Source organism: Crotalus tigris, unplaced genomic scaffold (assembly GCF_016545835.1).
Source record: "Crotalus tigris isolate CLP2741 ecotype Arizona unplaced genomic scaffold, ASM1654583v1 scf7180000018057.1800818, whole genome shotgun sequence".
Classification (NCBI taxonomy): domain Eukaryota; kingdom Metazoa; phylum Chordata; class Lepidosauria; order Squamata; family Viperidae; genus Crotalus; species Crotalus tigris.
In genome coordinates, this window is record NW_024096800.1 from 1,053,969 (window position 1) to 1,068,680 (window position 14,712).

The following is a 14,712-nucleotide window of genomic DNA, read 5'->3' on the forward strand; positions in this document are numbered from 1 at the left end:
ATGGGTATTCCAGAATGACAATGACCCAAAACACACAGCCAAGGCAACAAAGGAGTGACTTAAGAAGAAGCACATTAAGGTCCTGGAGTGACCTAGCTAGTCTCCAGACCTTAATCCCTTAGAGCAGTGGTTCTCAACCTTTTTAATGCCGTGACCCCCAACCGGTCGTAAATCGAGGACTAAACTGATTGTAAGTCGAGGACTAAACTGGTCGTAAGTTGAAGACTACCCAACCGGTCGTAAGTCGAGGACTTTCCCTGCCCGGGAGCGCCGCGCGTGCGTGGTGCCGTCCCCTGCGCCGGCCAAGGCGTAGCTGGCAAGCGGCAGAGACAGAGCAGGCCGACCACTGGCTGGGCCACCAGCTGGCCCAGCCCAAGGGAGGTAAGGCACCCGCCAGAAAAGGGGGAAAAAATGGTGGACAGCCTTGCTTGGCGACCCCCGTGAAATGGTCGATCGACCCCAAATGGGGTCGCAGCCCATAGGTTGAGAACCGCTGCCATAGAGAATCTGTGGAGGGAGCTGAAGGTTCGAGCTGCCAAATGTCAGCCTCAAAACCTTAATGACTTGGAGAGGCTCTGCAAAAAGAAGTGGGACAAAATCCTTTCTGAGATGTGTGCAATCCTGGTGGTCAACTACAAGAAATGTCTGACCTCTGTGATTGCCAACAAGGGTTTTGCCACCAAGTACTAAGTTCTGTTTTGCGAAGGGGTCAAGTACTTATTTCTCTCATTAAAATGCAACTCAATTTATAACTTTTTTGAATGTGTTTTTCTGGATTTTTTTTTCTTGTTACTCTGTCTCTCACTGTTAAAATAAACGTATCATTAAAATTATAGACTGATCATTTCATTGTCAGTGGGCAAACATACAAAATCAGCAGGGGATCAAATAATTTCCCTCCCTCACTGTAGCTAACATGATCATTGGGAGACAATTGTGACTGAAGAATTGGAATACTAAATGTGAATTCTAAATCCACATTCTTCCTTCTATCAAGTCTATTGAAGGGAGGGGGAGCAAAATGTACAGAAAGGTCTTACTCCAGACAACGGGAAGAAGAAATTCCTGCCATTAACCAACAAAAGCATGAAGGCAAGGGTCACAAACTCTGAGGGAGTATCAGAGATCCTAAAACAGGTCATACTAGCCCCAAACCAGAGATACATCTTCTCCTGCTAAAGTGGAAATTCAGTAATGAACATAGCATCAGAATTCCTGTGGGTTGGAAGCAAATGGAATTTGCCTACTTAAAATCCAAGGTTAATATCAGACACATGAGTCCTAAAGTCATCCACTACTGAATAAGATCTAGAATCTCATATAAGGCAAGCATGTCCTCCTTACAGACAATGGTACTCAGTGAAATATACAGGAGATCCAAAACATAGTGGTAAACTGACTCATCTGATACTAGTAGCCCCATTGGTCCAGGAGACTCTAATTCATGGCCCTAATCAATTTGTTAATTTACCAAGGAGCTTCTTGGTAATTGAACTACCTGAATATAAACTAGTTACAACTATGTAACAAGAAGGTATATGCTGGACTACGTTTATATCGTACAATATGATAATAAGTATGATAAGAATAGAATATATGTATTAAATAGTTGTTTTAAAAAATATTTTATGTGTCTTTTGATTTTTGATTTAGAGCTGCCCAGAGTTGGTTGAAAGATAGGCCTAGGCCAGGGATAGGCAACCTTGGCTCTTTTATGACTCGTGGACTTCAACAATGCTGGCTCAGGAATTCTGGGAGTTGAGGTCAACGAGTCATAAAAGAGCCAAGGTTGCCTACCCCTGGCCTAGGCCGTTAAATAAATGTCCGTAACAAAATAATCAAGGCCATTGTGGTAGTTTTATTGCTCTGAACTCTTTTTTTTTAATTGAAATTTTTATAAACTTTTACAATAAAATCCCTCCCCCCCTCCCCCCATCCCCCCCTTAACCCTCCCCCCCTTCCCAGAGCTGAATACAGAGCTAAAAAAAACAGGAAAAAAACATAAAAATTAAATAAACATCAATCAACTATACATAAATCCTCTAAGGTAGGCAAGGAATCTTTCTTCCAATATTGCCCAATCAATAACCTTGCCGCCATAATAAAATTCAACATTAAAATAATCTCTTTACTATCACAATCTTCAATAATACCTAACAAAAATAATTGTGGTGTAAATGTTATCCTTCTATTAAAAATTTTTTGAATGTTCCACCAAATCTTAATCCAAAAAGTGGGTTTTATTACGGAAGATGTGAATTTGGTGAAACAAATTAAAGACCAAAATCGAGCCCATATAAAAAGAGTTTATAATGTTTTAGTGGAATTGGATTCAGAAACAGAATTAGTTAAGGATTGTATGGTTAAGTGGGCTCAAAACTTTGAAGAGCCGATTCCATTAGACACATGGGAGATAATTTGGGTGAGGAATGTTAAGTTTACCCAAGCTCAAAATTTGTGAGAAAATTTTTATAAAATGCTTTATAGATGGCACCTTGATCCACAAAGATGTCTCGCATATATTCCAATTTACAGCCCAAATGTTGGAGATGTGGCAGTTTGGATGCAATGTATTATCATATTTGGTGGTCATGTAGAAACATAAAAGCTTTTTGGATTAAGATTTGGTGGATCATTCAAACAAATTTTAATAGAAGGATAACATTTACACCACAATTATTTTTGTTAGGTATTATTGAAGATTGTGATAGTAAAGAGATTATTTTAATGTTGAATTTTATTATGGCGGCAAGGTTATTGATTGGGCAATATTGGAAGAAAGATTCCTTGCCTACCTTAGAGGAATGGTTTCTTAAAGTTTCTTATTTATCAGAAATGGCTAAAATTTCGGCTTATCTGAAAGACCATTCACAAGAGAGATATAATTCTGTGTGGAAAAGATGGGTAAATTTTGTTCAGAACAAATATGGGATTAGAAAGTATTATTTAGCTTTTGAATAATTTATAGTGTAAAGTTGTTATGGTTAGATTTGCTGATTTTATTGTATTGGAGTTAAAGTGTTTTCTTAATTTTTTAGGATTTATGTATAGTTGATTGATGTTTATTTAATTTTTATGTTTTTTTTCCTGTTTTTTTTTAGCTCTGTATTCAGGATGGAAGCAGTTCCTAGTAAGGCCACCTTTTGCAATTGACTAATAGCGAATTTGTCAATGCCAATAGTGTTCAAGTGGTGCTCCAGTTGTTTTGGGATTGCACCCAAGGAGCCTATTACTATTGGTACTACCCTTGCTTGCTTTTGCCACAGTCTTTCTATTTCTATTTGTAGTCTTTGTATTTTGTTATCTTCTCCAGTTCTTTCTCGTCTATTCTGCTGTCTCCAGGCACTGCCACATCCACTATCCAGACTTTTTTGTCTTTCTTATCGACAGTTGTTAAGTCTGGGGTGTTATGTTGCAGATGCTTGTCTGTTTGAATTCTGAAGTCCCAGAGCAGTTTAATTTTATCATTTTCTATGACTTTCTCTATTTTATGATCTCACCAGTTTTTGCTTACAGGCAAATGATATTTTTTGCAGATCTTCCAATGCACCATTGTTGCTACTTTGTCATTCTGCTGCTTGTAGTCAGTCTGTGCAATCTTCTTGCAACAGCTTACCAGGTGGTCCACTGTTTCTTCAGCTTCTTTGCATAGGCGGCACTTACTGTCTGTTGCTGTCTTCTCAATTTTGACTTTGTATGCATTTGTCCTTAAGGCTTGGTCTTGTGCAGCCAGAATTAGTCCCTCGGTCTATTTCTTCAATTTTCCTGCTCTTAGCCATTGCCAGGTTTTATTATTATCTGCTTTCCCAGCTATTTTTTTCATGTATTGGCCATGTAGTGCTTTGTCTTCCCATGCCTCTCTTCTGTTCTTCATTTGTTCTTTCTTGTAGGCCAGTTTGGTCTCTCCAGTAGTCAGTAAGCCTTCCTGATATACTAATTTCAGTGCATCTTCATCACTGTCCTTCAGATATTCTTTCAAAGCCATTTTTTCTTCTTCAACCATCTGATGTACTTGCAGCATTCCACGCCCACCTATTTGCCTTGGTAGATAAAGTCTGTCAATGTCACCGCGTGGATGAAGGGCATGATTCATTGTCATTATTTTTCTGGTCTTCCTATCCATTGCTTTTAGTTCTGCTTGAGTTCAGTCCACTATTCCAGCTGTGTACCTAATGACTGGAATTGCCCAAGTGTTGATTGCCTTTATGGTATTTCCTCCATTGAGTTTGGACTTTAAGATCTTCTTCACTCTCTTGATGTATTCACCTCTAATCTTTTTCTTGACTTCAGTGTGCTTGATGTTGTCAGCTTGAAGGATACCCAGTATTTGTAGTAATCTTCCTCATCCAGACTCTTAATGTTATTTTCGTGGGGCATCTTGATTCCTTCAGTTTTCACTACTTTTCCTTGTTTGATAGTAAGTGTGGCACATTTGTCCAAGCCAAACTCCATAACAATATCTTGGCTATATATACGGACAGTGTTGAGCAGCGATTCTATTTCAGATGATGTTTTTCCATACAGCTTCAGCTCATCCATGTAAAGGAGATGGGATAGTCTGGTAGATGTTTGATAGCCATGTCCTGAGTTATTCAGTATTGTTGACAGAGGAAACAGTGCAATAACAAATAGTAATGGTGACAATGAATCTCCTTGAAATATTCCTCTCTTGATATTAACCTCTCCCAGTCTCTCACCATTGATCTGCAACTGTGTCTTCCATTGTGCCATCTATCTTTGCACAAATTTTCTGATGTTTCTACTGACTCCTGTTATTTCTAGGCACTTGATTATTATTATTATTATTATTATTATTATTATTATTATTATTATTATCGATCATCACACAGTCAGCCAGATGTTCAGACTGGATTTGGCATTTTGTCTACCTGTTGAGTCCTTACCCAGGACCTGGGATAGGCAGATGTGGATGTTTGATGGTATTACAGATATCGTCGCAGGATGGAAGCAGTTCCTAATAAGGCTGCCTTTTGCAATTGACTATAGCGAATTTGTCAATGCCAATGGTGTTCAAGTGGTGCTCCAGTTGTTTTGGGATTGCACCCAAGGAGCCTATTAATATTGGTACTACCCTTGCTTGCTTTTGCCACAGTCTTTCTATTTCTATTTGTAGGTCTTTGTATTTTGTTATCTTCTCCAGTTCTTTCTCGTCTATTCTGCTGTCTCCAGGCACTGCCACGTCCACTATCCAGACTTTTTGTCTTTCTTATCGACAATTGTTAAGTCTGGGGTGTTATGTTGCAGGTGCTTGTCTGTTTCAATTCTGAAGTCCCAGAGCAGTTTAATTTTATCATTTTCTATGATTTATTATTATTATTATTATTATTATTATTATTAAGAATATACTGGGGAAACAAACAATACATTAAAAACAAAGGACGGTATCAGCTACATAAATAGAATTCCAAATAAAATCATACAGTCTCCCTTTTTTCGTATCCTCCTGCTTAAATAAGATCTTGGATTATACATGTATAGAGTTCACTGGAGATCAGAGATCTTGAATATCATTTATTTATTTTTATTTATTTGTTTTTTGTTTTTACAAATAACACAAGGCGGCAAACATATCTAACTCACCTTCCTCCTCCTAGTTTCCCCATAACAGTAATCCTGAAAGATTGTGGGGCTGAGAGAGAGCGACTGCTCCAAAGTCACCCAGTTGGTTTTCATGGCTAAGGTGGGACTTGAACTCATGTTCTTGCACTTTCTAGCCTAGTGTCTTAATCACTAGACCAAACTGGCTGAACAAAATATTGTTTGTTTGTGTTTGCTTTTTCTTGTCATTCAAGCAGCAGTTCCCCTGTTTTATAGAATGTGGACAATAAAAAAAGCAAACTCACTGTTTCTTCCCCAAGAGAAGGAAAAATCTCAATTTCTAATGTTGTAAGTGTAACCTTCAAATGAAAAAAAAATCTGGTGCCTGAACTTATCTTTCTAAGGTCCCTGTAATTAAATGATGAAGACAGGGATTAATCTTCACTATAAATACCATTGTGTAAAATTAATTAGAAGGGATACACATTTTTGAATTCTGTCCATTCAGACTTTTTCACCTAGGGTCACCATACCAAATTTATTTTTCATTTAAACTACCAAATCTGAAGGCTTTTGGCAATCTTTAAACTAAATCTAGCAATCCAGGTGCTTCTGACAGCATTTTGATCTTCCCCAAAATAAGGGTTTATTATACAGTAGCATGGAAAAGGGCAGCACAAATGAATTTTTAACTATAGTGCAATCTTTGTCAAATACTAAGAGAAGAGTATGGCACATCAATGGAGACCTGCAGATACCTGTAGTTCAAGCATCATGATTAATCTTTAAAGTGTGATTTTAACGAAAATGCTCTCCCTCTCCACAAATTTGCTTTATAGTCATTGTCGTCATTACACTGGCTGATTGACGCAGCGATTACTGTATTATCTGTGCACAAGTGACAGCTGAAGCCCTGTTGCAGCAATCCCCACCTGCAGCTGTCACAGGAGAGGCTGGGACTGTGTTCCTGCTGCCAAAAGATGTGACTCTTTGGAAAGGTTGGTGGCAGGGAACCGGCAGAGGCTGCACTTCAGAGAGAATTCACAGGTGGCTGGTAAACTATTTTGGGCATTCAGCAGGAGCAAAAGGCTGCTTTCCAGCTGGGCCCTCAATTGAATTTCAAATGAGCCTTTGACTTGGGATGTATCCTGCCAGTAAGAGAAGGTCTGGATAGATCTGAAAGACTGCAGAGAAAGGCAGCTAAGACCGATATGGCACTTCAGTTGTTTCAGTATCCAAGTGCTGGACCTTGCTCCTAAAGTGGGTATTCCCTGTCCACTTTATCTCCCTTTTCAGGTATGCTCTGAAGATATCAGCCAGAGCTAGAGTCTAGATTGGATAAAACAGGAAATGATCAAGTTTTCTCCAGAATCCCACTGCAAAATTAATTCTACTCCACAGCAGATAAGCACATTCTGATTTTTGAGAGTAAAGCCTGGTTGAGCTGGTTGCTTAATTGCTGAGTTTTGCCCCAAAAGATGTATGTGTGTGTATGTGCATGTGTCTTGGAGGGCCCTTTTCTCTGGAATTTAATAAATGAATAAAATAAAATGGCAATTATCTAGCAGATCATTTGTAGAATATGCTGCTACTGGATCCTAGAAGTTTCAGTTCAGACCTGTGAATGACCTTTTTGCTACTGGAAAACTGATTTTCCCACCATTCTGAGGAGGTAAACACATGAAACCTATATAGTGTGAGCTCTGAAAAAAGGCCCCATACCAAAGGCAAGGAGAAGAAAAACAGTGCTTTCACCAAAAAGGGATGTCCATCACATGTTCATGACATGGCTTGCATCACTGTGGCATCATCCCTTTCTAAAAGTTTTCATTGGTGTCCATTGCTCTTGCTGTAATATGTAGAAGCATGAGTTCAGTGTTGTTACATCTTCTTAAAGTAGATATGGTGACTTTGTTTTCCATCTCTTCTACTCCTCTGGCTGCTCGAAAGTTACTACTAGATGATGTTTGATAGAAGGGGTGCTTGATGGAGGTTGCTTTTTAGCTGAGATAATCTTGCAGCCTTCATGTTCCATCACTCCTGCTGTTGTAAGTCTGATGCAACAGCTGCAGCCAAGAGTACACAAATGGTGTGGAAGACACTTACATAAGAATTGTTTGGCAATGCTCCTTTTAATCCCCTGTGAATAGCCAAGCCATGTCCCTATTAGAGCACCATAAGTTAGATACCCAACTTTGTATCCCCAGCATGGGGATTTTCTTGATAATTATCTTACTGGTGCCAGTTGCCAAGATCAATAAAAAGCCAAATTCCAGTGAGATCTGTTCTAAATTAAGCCTTTGCCAAGCAAGTTGCTTGTCGAGCCTTTTTTTATTGGTAATCATGCTTTCCTGGCTCTAATTTTACTTTACTTTGTGTTCTTTCTCCTTCACTGTTTCATTACCACACTTCAGGCTAAAGCACCTGTTCTGGTTTTAAAGGCAGGAAAAGTTATTTCTCTTGTACAAACTTCCTGAGGAAGTCCGTATCTAGCCTTTCAGCTGGGCTTGTTGATGAACAAATGTATAGGAAGGGGTCTCTCTTTAGGAAGTGGCAAAGTTGCTGTTTTTTCATCCCCAACTGTGTGATTGAGGAGCAGCTTGGATTTTAACAAAGCAGCATAATGTAGCATCGCTGGCTGGGGGTAGGTTCAAATATGTTTCCTAGGTTGTTTGCATGACATGCTAAGCCATACTGTATTGTGATTTGGTTTATTGTGTGATATGGACTGGTTAAGAATAAAGCTTTAATAACCAGTTTATTATAGCTTTTGCACAGGGTATCACTTGGCTGACCTTGCCTTGGGCTTGGGAACTAAACAGATCAGGGCCCAAATGTATTTGGAGGGGAAACATAGGGGCTGTAGGGTGATCTGGAAAACTAAAGAAAAAAATCATCTTGGCAGGGAGCAATGGCAAACCTTTTCTTTAGCATTTCTAAGAAAATCACGTGGATAACCTAATCACCAGGCATTGAACTCTACTCAAAGAAAACTTTACATACATAACTAACTTGTTTTAATCTTGTTCAGCATGTATTAATCTGAATCCAGATTAATAGTTAGTTTATGATTACTTGATTACCCTGAATACGTTAATAACAACAACTTGAAGTTAAAAATAACGTGCAAAATTAAGACCCATTTGCAGCTAAGCTTCATATTATTTTTATTTCCTACAGTCTAACGTGGATTTCTTTTGGGAGACAAGGATTGAGGAAAGATTTAGCAAAGACTAACTTGCAGACAGTGACTCGGAACTCAAATAGATGTTTGTGGTCTTGTCTATTGTTTGCAAAATGGCAATAATTTTAAGGGAGAGAACACTAGAGGTTCTATTAGTTTGAAGATTGCTGGATTATGTAATCTCTGCATTAGAGGAGGTGGAAGCCAGTGCCTCAGTGGTTAACTTGCCTCTGTATGGGATAGTTGGCTTCTTAATGCTAAACATGATGATGATGATGCAACACAATTTCTAGCACTTTAGAGAGAAAGTGCATTTTCAAAAAAAAAAAAGGTGGAAATTGCAAGGCTAAACTATGGTAACATGGAGATCAAAATGGGAAGGATGGAGAAAATCCACATTCTATGACTTAAGCTTTATCTTAACCCAGAAATGAGATAGGGATAGGATTTAATTAATGAATTGGGAAAAGAATAGTCAACAAATGGGCAATGTAATTGGGTATTTTAACAAGTTTACATTGTCTTATATAAATATAGAAGCAAAGTTTCCTGGGATTCTTTTTAACTAGAGAAGCCAAAACTTGAACCAGAGTCCAACCATTGTTAGGATGATGGGAAGGAGAAGCAATCTTCAGTTCTCCAGTACAGGAGATGGATAATCCACGGATGGGTTTTCTCTGTCTGCCTGCTCTTGAGACCAAGTAGCCAAAGCTTGACACGCCCCCACTTCCTGTGGAGTCCATTCTTAACTTGGTCTCTGCTCGAGAAGACTCGTTTTGGCGTGGCTCTCAGCTTATCAGGTTAGACAAGAAATCCATTGATTGATTATCCCTTGATAATTGGCTTCCCCTTCCAAAAAAATTGCCACCTATAGGAATTTAACCACAAAATTTTCTGGGGATCAGTCCTGATCTCAAACCTAAAATTAAAAAGGGGATTGGTGGGGAGGGAAACTTCCCCACAGATATCAGCCAGCCCCAGGGCTCTGGGGGGTGGAAAGGGGGAGAAGAAGGCATCAGCAGAGACTACTTGCTGAACCTTTTCCCCAACCACTAAGTTTTCCTTGGGATCATCCCTGATCCTATATTAAAATTGAAAAAGGGGGTGTGGGGGGGGGGAAACTCCCCACGGATCCCAGCCAGCCCCAGGGCTCTGGAGGTGGAAAGGGTGGGGGGAAAGGCATCAGCAGAGACCACTTGCTGAGCTTTTCTCCCCAACCTTCCAAGGAATTTTTTTCCTCAAATTGGGGGAAAAAAATAACAATCTCCAGGTCCGGATTCAAACTTGAATTCGGATCATCGGAGATTCCCTAGCAGCCCAGGGCAACCGCGGGCGCCATTTTAGTTGCCGTTTTCAGGCAACAAAGGCAATCCCTGACTGGGATTCCCTTAAAACGTCACCAGCGCACCAAATTTAAATCCCCGGGCACAAGCAGCTTCTGGGAGGCTGCGGAGCTTATTTTCAGAGGGAAACGAGCCACGGCCACCCTCCTTTTTAAAAAGCCGAAGCACAGGAAGGGAGTAAGCCCCAACCAAGAAACGGAGGCTAGAGAACCCTCCTGGGATCCGCAAAGACCGTTTTCAGGGAGAAACGAGCTGCGGCTGCCATCTCTTGCCAGAGGAAGGCAAACCGAGCTTAAGGAAGCTCCACATCATATCTGGAAGTACTGATAGAGGCGGAATAGGAGCGCACAGCCAGCGCTCCACCCCCGATACACACATATAATAATAGGACAAAATATAATAATAATAAAAATAAATAAATAAATTTTAATAATAATAATAATAATAATTTAAATTTTTTTTTTAAAAAGCTAAAAATTAAGCGACTGCAGGGCCAACAGGCCTAAAGGCAAAACACACAATATTATCATCATCACCATTATTGTTGTTGTTGTTGTTATTATTATTATTTTATTATTATTGTTCCTATTATTAGTATAATAGTAATAATATTAATAAGAATAAATTCTGCTCTAGGTGATCGCCATTTGATACCTTGTTGTGTATTAAGTCAGGCCTACAGACCCTTTTGAGGTCGCCACTGATATTTTTTGCCTCCCTTTTCCTTTTTCTACTGGTGCACGTTGCCTGGTCACCTAAGGCCTCCGGGCGGAACCCAAAGAGTGGTTCCAAACGTGCCTTCGGTACCTCCCTCAGCTACCGTGACCTTAGCCCAGAGAGAATATTTTTGTTGTGGTCGGGTGATCAGGGGAACAGTCCTGGTACTTGTTCCAATTTCGCTCCCGCCAATACTTGCCTGCCTGAGCGTCTTCTCAGTTTTTCTGGGACTGCTCAAGCGGAATGGAGGGACCCTCGTTGCCTCAATCCATGAGCACGACCCCTCCATCTCCCAATTACGGCTGCAACACACCTTCTGACCAGAAGGCGGCAGGCAAGTGCAAAGCGAAGACAAAACACTCGCTCAAGAGGCCCTCCAAGTTGGCGGAAAAGCAAGCCAGCCGTAGGCACCAGGCCCTGGAGAAGGAGTTCTCCAGAGCGCAGAGGCAGGCCCAATTGGAATTGGTTCAAATAGCGGCCACCGAGATGGAATTACCATTGGGTCCATCCACATCAACCCAGAGCGCGTGGTCCATTCCAGGAACACCGCAACCACTGGATCTGCCATCTACATCAGCCCAACAAACAACCACGGTGGCAGGCACAACCACTGAGTCCACCTCTCAACCTGCGGTCACCACACCCAAAGATAATGACATAGGGGACATCTGGGCAGATGGACGGCTAGAGGCCCTATTAACCAAAGTGGTGGACCGAGCCCTAGCACAGCACTCCGCCCACCACGACCAGGGGCCCTCCACCTCAGCCATGCCACACTCGGAACTCCCCTCAGAGTCCTCAGGCATTCAGGAACCCGTCTCCCCGGCCCAGTCCTCCATGAGTGGTTATTCTTCACCACAAGAGGAGGATCAACCTGGGATCTCTATGTCAGAGGATGAGGAACTTCCCTCTGAGCCCCCCTCAGGGAGATTATTTAATCACAACCGCTTCCTCACGATACTACGCAAGGCCACAGCCATTGCGGACATGGGGACGGATCAGTTTTCTCAGTCGCAAGCGACACCGGCCACCACATCCAGACCCGTATTCGTAGAAAAGGTGACAACGCAACACCATATACCTTGCCCCGCCATTTTCCTGAAAGGGATCAAGAAGCCATGGGACTCTCCCACTTCCTTCCCATCAGTGAGTGGTACGGACAAAAAATTATACAGCACTGCCACAGACCTCAATGAGGCCTTAGAAATACCTAAAATAGATGAAGCCTGGACCCCCTTGGTCTCCCAGACAGCCATGGCTGGGGACCTAGTGGAGGCCCTTAAGGCAGATGACAAAAAGTGGAACAAGCCTTTCGCAAAACCCACCAGACAGTGGCATGGGCCATCAAAGCAGCCACCTCGGCCTCCTTTTTTGTCCGGGCCACCCTGATCTGGTTGCAACAACTACAAACCATAGTTCCTATGGAGGACATACGAACACACCAGGACCTGGCTAAGATGGTAGCAGCCACGGAATATGCTGCAGACGCAATGCTCCAATCGGCCATTTTTTCATCCAGATCCATAGCATCCAACATAATTGCCAGGAGAATGCTATGGCTAAAACACTGGCAAGCTGACACCAAGGCTAAGTGGCGGCTAGCGACCGCCCCTTACTCAAGCAACGGTCTGTTTGGGGAGGCCTTGGACCCCTATCTTGTAGAGAACAAAGACAAGCAGAAGGTCATGGCACACTTGAACAAAAGGTCAGACAAACGTACCACACCTTACTTTCGTAGGCAGTCCTTTCGCCAACCGACAACCACGCCTATCAGTCAGGCACCCAAGCCATTCACTCCCAGGCAGAACAAACCGTACGGCCGCCCCTACGACAGACCGGGGTTCCAGCCCAGACAACAAAACCAGTCGAGACGACCCTTTCGTGGAACGGGTCGTCCGTACCGGAAGACAAAATGACTCCTACATAGACCTACCCATTGGAGGAAGACTAGCTCACTTCTTCCACCAGTGGGAGCAGACCTCCACGGACAACTGGGTACTACAAACCATCCAGTCCGGGCTGTCCCTGGAGTTCCTGGTCACACCCCCAGACCGACTCATCAACTGCTCGGTCTCCAGGAACCCCACCAAACGCAAACTCATGCAGGAGGCCATCCAACACCTGTTGGACATTCAAGCCTGGGAAGCATCAGAGAAGGAGACTTCCTGGCATCGATAGACCTCACGGAAGCCTACCTTCACATCCCCATCCACCCAAACCACCGCCGGTTCCTACATTTCTGTTACGGGGGAAAACACTTCCAATACAGAGCTCTCCCCTTTGGTCTATCTTCGGCACCCAGGGTATTTACCAAGATACTAGCAGTGGTAGCCGCCAAACTGAGAAAAATCCCAATACGCGTCCAATGTTACCTAGACGACATACTAATCCAAGCAACATCCCTACAGACAGCTCAGGCGGACGTAAGGACCGTCATTCGCGTCCTCCAATTACACGGATTCTCAGTAAACTTTCAGAAGAGCCAGACAGTTCCCTCGTCCAGGCTGCTGCATCTGGGGGCCACGATAGACACAACCAACTGTATGGTCTATCTCTCCCAAGACCGGGTGGCCGGCATCAGGGAACTGGCTCGCTGGGTTCACAGGCAACGTTCAGTTCCGATACTAACACTTTCCCAATTATTGGGCAAGATGGTATCGGCCATAGCCATTGTACCCTGGGCCAGGCTCCACCTACGGGAACTACAGTGGTTTCTGCTCCCTTACCAACGGCAGAACACCAGCGCATCCAACCACCTAGTCAGGGTCACGGCACAAATCCGCAGGGCGCTACGCTGGTGGTGCTCTCGGGCCATGACCAAGGGGTCACCCTTCAAGGAACCAGTCAGAGTTACCATCACTACAGACGCCAGTCTGTATGGTTGGGGAGTCCATCTGGACTCCTAGTTTGTACAGGGACGTTGGTCCGCCACGGATCTGAGAAACAACATCAACTGGCTAGAACTCAGGGCTATCCACCTAGCCTTGCAACAATTCAAAGACAGAATCAGAGGCCACCACGTTCTAGTCCTAACAGAACAACGTAGCAGCCAAGGCACACATCAATCAGCGGGGGGGACCAGATCAGAAACCCTGATGACAGAGTCACAACTCCTATTCAGCTGGGTAGAGCCCAATCTGAAGTCACTAAAAGCGGAACACATATCGGGGGTCAACAACCAGCAAGCGGACTTCCTAAGCCGCACCACAGTGGACCCTTTGGAGTGGGGGCTACACCCGAACTTGTTCCTAGACATCTCCCGCAAGTTCGGGTACCTGATCCTCGATCTGTTCGCATCATCAGACAATGCCCAGCTCCCCAGATTTTACTCTCGTTACTTCAACCCGCGAGCAGAGGGGACGGACGCTCTGAGAACTCAGTGGCCTCAGGGTCTGCTTTATGCCTTTCCCCCACTACCACTCATACTGGCGGTCATCCGCAAAGCTGATTCAGGAGCGGGCAGAAGTGATCCTAGTAGCATCATATTGGCCACAGAGACCGTGGTTCGCCGACCTGATGAACCTGTCTCAGTCGCCCCCATGGAACATTCCCCCTCATCAAGTGTCCCTACACCAGGGAACCATCAGTCACCCGGAACCCCAATGGTTACAACTGACCGCCTGGCACTTGAGCGCCAGATAATGGCACAGGAACTATTCTCTCCCGGGGCCATTACCATAATTCAAGCTTCACGCCGTCTGGCAACAAACCGCATTTATGACTCCACTTGGAAAAATTTTTGCCTTTGGTGCAGGGAACGGCAGTTTGACTTACACAAACTCTACATCCCTCAGATAGTAGATTACCTCTTGGAGGGACTAGACAGAGGCCTCGCCCCCGTGACCATCCGCAGGCAAGTGGCGGCCTTGTCCACCCTCCTCACTTGCACGGATTCGGTTCCCTTAGCTC

The 14,712-nt window shown here is 43.3% G+C and overlaps 1 protein-coding gene across 2 annotated transcripts in view; it reads left to right on the forward strand.

Moving 5' to 3' along the window:
* LOC120309724 (inactive phospholipase C-like protein 2) overlaps window positions 1-14,712 on the forward strand; it is a 66,294-nt gene that overhangs the window by 20,504 nt on the left and 31,078 nt on the right. The window contains exon 1 of one of the 2 annotated variants that reach the window (XM_039347247.1): window positions 923-1,259. The exons of the other annotated variant lie outside the window; for it this stretch is intronic. Within the exon in view, the coding sequence (XP_039203181.1) occupies window positions 1,233-1,259 (27 nt within the window). The 5' untranslated portion in view covers window positions 923-1,232. Of the gene's footprint in view, window positions 1-922; window positions 1,260-14,712 lie in introns of those variants that run through there. 2 annotated transcript variants of the gene reach the window in all.